This window comes from Garra rufa, chromosome 20 (genome assembly GCF_049309525.1).
Source record: "Garra rufa chromosome 20, GarRuf1.0, whole genome shotgun sequence".
Classification (NCBI taxonomy): domain Eukaryota; kingdom Metazoa; phylum Chordata; class Actinopteri; order Cypriniformes; family Cyprinidae; genus Garra; species Garra rufa.
The window spans coordinates 2,800,372-2,808,178 of record NC_133380.1 but is presented as its reverse complement, the minus strand read 5'-3'; the positions used below and the strand labels follow the sequence as shown (position 1 = coordinate 2,808,178).

The 7,807-nt window shown below is 34.9% G+C and overlaps 1 protein-coding gene across 1 annotated transcript; it reads right to left on the bottom strand.

Annotated features, from left to right (window-relative positions):
* Nucleotides 1-3,398: 3,398 nt before the first annotated feature.
* Nucleotides 3,399-7,542, bottom strand: LOC141294287 (GTPase IMAP family member 8). The gene is made up of 4 exons (XM_073826361.1): nucleotides 6,909-7,542; nucleotides 6,192-6,832; nucleotides 3,604-3,663; nucleotides 3,399-3,455 (listed from the first exon to the last, which is right to left on the bottom strand). The coding sequence occupies exons 1-4, from the start codon at nucleotides 7,540-7,542 to the stop codon at nucleotides 3,399-3,401; spliced, it is 1,392 nt and encodes a 463-aa protein (XP_073682462.1).
* Between the last annotated feature and the right edge of the window lie 265 nt (nucleotides 7,543-7,807).

Here is a 7,807-nt window from a genome sequence, read left to right as displayed (position 1 = left end):
TTGAAATATCTTTGGATATTTAACATGTTAACATGTGACTACTGTTACTTCGGATCATTTGCAGTCAGTCTGATATCACAACACAAAATCACATTTTAGCTTGACTTTTCATGTCACAGGTTATGAATGCTGCTAAACTGCATTTCAACAAACAGCATACGTATAAATATACATTCTGTTCTGACCTTAATGGTTTTTACACTTTTAAGTGAGTCCATAACTGTATTATCTTCTTTATACATTTTTGTCTTTAGCATGCAGGTCTTTATTTACAACTGGATGTTGTTGTTTGACCCATCGATTTTTTTTTTTTTTCTGTTGTTGAACTCTTTCTCACATTCAATTAAGTTTGAGTTTGAAGAAGTTTAGATGAGTTTGTGATTATTACATAAAACAAATAATAATAGGAAAAAGAAGTATGTGACCCTGGACCACAAAACCAGTCTTAAATCCATTGTGTGGCACCTGTCACGTTTGAGATTTTGGCCTTTTTGGTTTTTCATAAAGTGTTTTTTTAGACTATTGGAAAGAAAACATCCAAAAAAGTGCTTCTTTTATAGCACTTTATCTATTTGTGTCAATATATTTCAATTACAATACATATTTTCAAAGGCCGTTTTCTCAAAATGAGTTTTTTCTCCTACACTGAGCCATAAATCTCCACTTCAGTAGCACTTACACACACCACACTTTACATTTGTATTCCTGTCTATATCCTGAAGGTTTTTACAGAGGGATTTGTTCATATATCATTTGCTTAATTTTATACAAAATTTTTATTCCTCAAAAATGGTAAAAAAAATATAATGTTTCCTGTTTGTTCTATGTTTTTTCTGAATTGTGTCATGATGAAAAACATTTGACTCTAATATGTAAAAAAAAATTTAACTGACTTCATCCAGTGTTTAGATTTTTGTACTAGAAATGTATGCAGTGGAAATATTAGAACAAATAAAATTAATGACAAGCAACACAAAAAGTGTACATTTGACTTTCTGTGTCTCGTTTTGACAAATATCTTTGTATTAAAGGAATAGTTCACCCAAAAAAGAAAATTAGTCCATTATTTACTCATCCTCCAGACATCCTAGGTGTATATAACTTCCTTTCAGTTGAATCCAATCGGAGTTATATTAACAATTATCCTGGCACTTCCAAATTTTAGAATGGCACAGGAGGGTGTTTCTCTTCATGAGTCCAAAACAAGTCCAATAAATTGCATTAATCTATAATCAACACTTTTTATTATGGATGAATACACTTTATTGGACTTGTTTTGGACAGATGAAGAGAAACACTCAACCACTGAACAATTTTTTAATTTGATTCTGATTAGATTCAATTAGGAAGTAAATAAGGAAGTTGTAAACACCTGCGGGTGAGTAAATAATTTTACTTTATGCCAAAAATCATTAGGGTACTAAGTAAAGATCATATTTCATGAAGATATTTAGTAAATTTCCTACCAGAAATATATCAACACTTAATTTTTGGACAACTTTAAAGATGATTTTCTCAGTATTTAGATTTTTTTGCACCCTCAGATTGTAGATTTTCAAATAGTTGTATTTCAGCAAAATATTATCTTAACAAAAACCATACATTAATGGAAAGATTATTTATTCAGCGTATCAATCTCAATAAAAAAAAGCAACAAAAAACAAACAAACAAAGAAAATAGAATAATAATGCAGAGTCCCGTACAAATGTAAAAACCTTAGAATTGTTTGTTTGTCTCCTTTAATTCCTGGCTTCTTAAGCTTTTCCTTTCTTTATCTTTCCTGTAAACAGTCCCAGATAACAGTGTAAACCTAGCATCTGGTTTTGATCGTGATTAGGTAAAACAAACAAAAAAAGGCTTAAATTAATTTACAAACTAAAATTCTTTGAATTTTAAGTTACAAAAGGTATATCCAGCCTATTTACACAATTCTAGCACATCAAAATCACACACACTACATAAAACATGCCTTGTATTGAGTAATCATTGTGACTTGATTAGTGATTTTGGAGATTGTATTTTAACAATAGTATGCTTAAGATAATGGTAGCAGTTCTGTAGCCATCTCTCAACAGCATCTTCTGACCGTCGCATCTTTTCAGCCTGAGACAGCTCTGAAAATGACAATGGAAATATCCGAACAAATGAGATTAATGATGAGGAACACAAAAAGTGTACGTTTGCTATACTTTCCATGTCTAATTTGGACAAATATCTTCATATTAAAGGGTTAGTTCACCCAAAAATGAAAACTAGCCCATTATTTACTCCTCCAGACATCCTAGGTGTATATAGCTTCCTTATTTCAGTCAAATCCAATCAGAGTTATATTAAAAATTATCCCGGCACTTCCAAGCTTTAGAATGACATCGGAGGATGTTTTTCTTCATGAGTCCAAAACAAGTCCAATAAAGTGCATTCATCTATAATCGACACTTTTTTATTATGGACGGATCAAGGCTATTTTTGTAAACGAAAACTAAAACCAAGACGAAAACGACTGATCAAAAAACATTTTCGTAAACTGGAATAAAATAAAAACGAAATAAATTAAAAATTAAAACGAAACAAAACGAACATATTTTATTGAAAAACTAACTGAAATAAAAACTCAATCATTCATATTATCACAGCAATACTGAGATTAAAGGTCATAGTTTGGATATAAACATTGACGTCTACGGTAGAGATCAATACAGAGCACATCTTTTGAGTCGATTGCATTGTTTCGCCACTAGGTGGAAAAAAGTAACTGTTAAAAAATGTATTTGTCATTGAATAGAGAGATTCATTCAGAAACGCTGATTCATCCAGTAATGTTTTTATGAGCGAGTCATTTATTCACTCAAACCACGTTTCATAAATTTAATATTAAAAATTGGTGTATTATATTATATTTTAAATACAAATATTATGTATTACATTATTAATAATTCATTCAAATGAATTAAACACTTTTAAATAGACTGCAGCGATTGATATTTTGTCTCACATTATAAACTATAAAAAAACTAAATAGAAATGTGATAACAAAATGAAAACGAAACTAAAACTAACAAAATTGTTAATGAAACTAAAGTTTGAAAACTATATTAAAATAAAAATAATTAAAAATGCAAAACTGTATTAACCTTGGGATGGATGCACTTTATTGGACTTGTTTTGGACTGATGAAGGGAAACATCCGCACATGCAATGCTAAAGCATGAAAATTGAATTGGACTCATATACACTTAGGATGCCTGGAGGGTGAGTAAATAATGGGCTAATTTTCATTTTTGGGTGAACTAACCCTTTAGGTTGTCTCTGTAGAATACAAACACTTGATATTCTGAGTAAAACTACTCACCAAATGATGATTTAATGTCCTGTAAACTTTCCTGAACACCATCTATGATTATAGTTTCCCATCTGCTGAACTCTCTCTCCAGAAGTGTCCTAACTGGCTCCGGAACTGAAAGAGATTTGAACATCATCAATGTTTGTAACACAGAAATCTGATGATTCCCAGAAGATTCACCACAAGTCCTATTTTTCAGCTTTGAATGCATTTGCTTCAGCTGTTCAGAAATTATGACAAAATTTTGTATAAAACAACTTACTGCTGTCGTGTTGAGATGGACCGGTCGCTTCATTTTGGGAATCAGGAGGTTCACTGTGCACTGCCAACCAAACAGAGTTAAAAATATAAATCAGAGTAAAATCTACAGAAACTAGATTAAAAAAAAAGTTTGTCAAGGCGTTGGCTTGAGAAAGCCTGATCAGAAAGTATAAAAAGTAAAAAAAAAAAAAAAGGTTTTCAGTCTGAAATTGTTTTATAGTTTTATAGTTTAACGTTTGAATGTTTTGGAACAATACAGTCCGTCAGATAGATAGCATGTTGCTAGCATGATTAGCACGTTGCTAGCATTACTATGAAGTTGTTATCATGTTTCTAACATGATTAACAAATATGCTAACTTGTTTTAACATGATTGCCATGTTGTTAGCATGTTTGTAACATGATTAGCATGTTTTAGCATGATTGTTGCTAGCATTTTTCTTACATGATTAGCAAATTGCTAGCATGTTGTTAACATTTTTCTAGCATGATTGACAAGTTGTTAACATGTTGCTAGCATGTCTATAGCATGATCAACATTTTGATATCATGTCTATAGCATGATTGACATGTCTGTAGCATGTCTGTAGCATGATTAGCATGTTTGTTAACATGTTTGTAGCATGATTAGCATGTTGCTAGCATGTTATAGCATGGTCAGCATGTTGGTAGCATATTTCAAGCATGATTAGCGAGTTGCTAGCATATTGCTAGCACGATTAGCACGTTGTTGTCATGTTGCTAGCATGACTATCAAGTTTTTATCATGTTTCTAGCATGATTAACAAATTTGGTAACATGTTTTAACAAGATTGGCATGTTTTTAGCATGTTTGTAAACATGATTAGCATGTTTTATCATGATTGTTGCTAGCATTTTTCTTACATGATTAGCAAATTGCTAGCATGTTGTTAGCATGTTTACCATGATTTTGAAATGTTTTAACATTATTAAGATGTTGCTAGCATGTTAGTATGATTAACAAGTTGTTGACATGTTTAGTTACATGATTAGCATGTTGTTAACCTGTTTCTAGCCAGATTGACAAGTTGTTAACATGTTGCTAGTATGATTCCACTATGATTAGCAAGTAGTTAACATGTTGTTAGCATGTTTCTAGACATGTAAGCATGTTGCTCGCATGTCTATAGCATGATCAGCATTTTGATAGCATGTCTATAGAATCTTTAACATGTTGCTAGAATGTCTGTAGCATGATTAGCATGTTGCTAACATTATTGTAGCATGATTAGCATGTTGCTAGCATGTCTGTAGCATGATTAGCATGTTTTGCTAGCATGTCTGTAGAATGATTAGCATGTTGCTAAGATGTTTGTAGCATGATTAGCATGTTGCTAGCATGTCTGTAACATGATTAGCATGTTGCTAGCATGTCTGTAGCATGATTAGCATGTTGCTAGCATGTTTGTAGCATGATTGCCATGTTGTTAGCATGTTTGTAACATGATTAGCATGTTTTAGCATGATTGTTGCTAGCATTTTTCTTACATGATTAGCAAATTGCTAGCATGTTGCTAGCATGTTTGTAGCATGATTAGCATGTTGCTAGCATGTTTGTAGCATGATTAGAATGTTGCTAGCATGTCTGTAGCATGATTAACATGTTGCTAGCATGTTGCTAGCATGTTTGTAGCATGATTAGCATGTTGCTAGCATGTCTGTAGCATGATTAGCATGTTGCTAGCATGTCTGTAGCATGATTAGCATTTTGCTAGCATGTTTGTAGCATGATTAGCGTGTTTGCTAGCATGTCTGTAGCATGATTAGCAAGTTGCTAGCTTGTCTGTAGCGTGATTAGCATGTTTGCTAGCATGTTTGTAGCATGAATAACATGTTGTTAACATGTCTGTAGCATGATCAGCATGTTGTTAGCATGTCTGTAGCATGATTAGCATGTTGCTAGCATGTCTGTATCATGAATAACATGTTGTTGACATGTCTGTAGCATGATCAGCATGTTGCTAGCATGTCTGTAGCATGATTAGCATGTTTGCTAGCATGTCTGTAGCATGATTAGCATGTTGCTAGCATGTCTGTAGCATGAATAACATGTTAACATGTCTGTAGCATGATCAGCATGTTGCTAGCATGTCTGTAGCATGATTAGCATGTTGCTAGCATCTCTGTAGCATGATTAGCATGTTGCTAGCATCTCTGTTGCATGATTAGCATGTTGCTAACATGTTTGTAGCATGATTAGCATGTTGCTAGCATGTCTGTAGCATGATTAGCATGTTGCTAGCATGTCTGTAGCATGATTAGCATGTTGCTAGCATGTCTGTAGCATGATTAACATGTTGAAGATCTAGCCTGAGTTTGTAGTTTGTAGAGTTAAAGCTCTAGGAGAAGTAGGAGTCAGAAATAGTCTCAAGCCAACTTTATTATACCTGATGACAGAAAGCCGAGTAAAAACTTACACTCAGGCGTCAAATCCATGCTTGCCCATTTTTTAAGTTTTATACTTTCTTTCATGATCCCCATGCACAACTTTTCTATCTTTTGTGTTATTTCCTCAGCTTTTCTCTTAAACCCCTCATCCAGAAAGCGGGTGAAATCCTTCAGTCTGACCTCCATATTCAGATCCTCCTGTTCGTCATTACCCTGAACACTTTTCCGTGTGTTAAGACGAAACGAACTGTTTTCTGCCGCCATCTCATCAATCTTCTGGAGCAGCTCTAAGACTTGATCTGGGTTCTTGTCTGTGTTGTCAAAGACGTGATATCTGTTCCTGCATTTCTCAATCAGCCACTGAAGAGCTTCACCTTCACTCTCAATGTGCTGCTCGATGGAGATGTCTTTGAATCTGTCGCCCCACGTGAACAAAACTATAGTGTGTCTCCAGACCTCGTCTCCAAGGATAGACATATTCTGCCTAATGATTATCTTTTGTTCTTCCTGAAATGATGTATCTGCTGGAATTACGAGCAGCATGGCATTAGGAAACTTCTTACATGCTGACACGTTTCCTAAAATCGCAGATCTAATGAAATCTGGGTTGAGCTCAGATTCAAAGTACTTCCACCAGCCTGGAGTGTCCAAAACAGTTATCTCCCGTCCGTCTACATCTCCGTAGCCTCTCTTACCCTCTCCGGTTTTTCCTCCTATGGCAAATTCATTCCGGTTCAAGATGGTGTTTCCAGCTGAGCTCTTTCCAGCAAGAACCCATCCAAACAAAACCACTCTGATCTCTTCAAGACGACGCACATATGCTGAAATGAGAAGGGCAGTTGAAAAAGGTAGAAAATTCTCCAAACAACCTTAAATGCAACCACATCATTATCTTACCTTTTTCTTGAACTGTTGACCGTTCCTCCTGAACTCTGGATTTTCTCAAACTTGCTCTGGTCTGGATTTCCTTCCACTGCTCATTGACTTCATTCACTTTTTCCAAGTCAATGTCAAAGTGCTTGCCGTTATTCTTCCTTACAATTTGTTCGATTTTCATGAGCAACTCTTTGACTTGAGTTCGGTCGTGATGGTTTGAATTATTATTAAAAACGTGATATTTATTTTCACATTTTTCAATGAGCCGCTTGAGTGCTGATCCTTCTTCCTGAATATGCTTCTCTATGTCTTCTCGTTTAATCAAATCTCCTCTTGTGAAGATGATGAGGGTGTGAGTCCAGACATTCGGACCCAGCAGCTCCACATACTCCTCCAGAAACCTCCCATCGGTGTCTGTAAAAGGTGAATCGGCCCGAATCACGATCAGAACCGCATGTGGTCCAGGTGAAACCAAAGAAATCCTCCGAACCAGCTGCTGTTTGGAGATGTTGGATAAATCCTTCAGACTGAAGGTTTTCCACCAGCCAGGAGTTTCAACCAGACTGACTTTCCTGCCATCAAAAAAACCTTCTCTCTTCACATGTTCATCTCCTTCAGCTTCTGTTTCACTGGTTTCCAATATAGTGTTGATCATCAAGGTTTTTCCAGAGTGACACCTTCCAATCAGCACTGCTCTCAATTCTGAGGCGAAACGAGAAGAAAATGAAATGTTTTTAAATAATAGCTAGATGCAACTTTATCATCTAAAATTGTGCTTATCATTTAGGTTTTTCAGATTTCTGCCATCCAAGAAAACACACACACACACACACACACACACACACACACACACACACACACAGACGTTGAAGAGTCAACCATATTTCATTCAAATAATTGTTAAAAAATTGGTGTGAATG

Coding starts and splice junctions, on each gene's coding strand:
- LOC141294287 (XM_073826361.1), bottom strand. CDS start 7,542: ATGATCAACACTATATTGGAAACCAGTGAAACAGAAGCTGAAGGAGAT. Junction 6,833..6,908: donor GTCAACAGTTCAAGAAAAAG/GTAAGATAATGA, acceptor TTCTCATTTCAG/CATATGTGCGTCGTCTTGAA. Junction 3,664..6,191: donor AGGAGGATCTGAATATGGAG/GTCAGACTGAAG, acceptor TTTGGTTGGCAG/TGCACAGTGAACCTCCTGAT.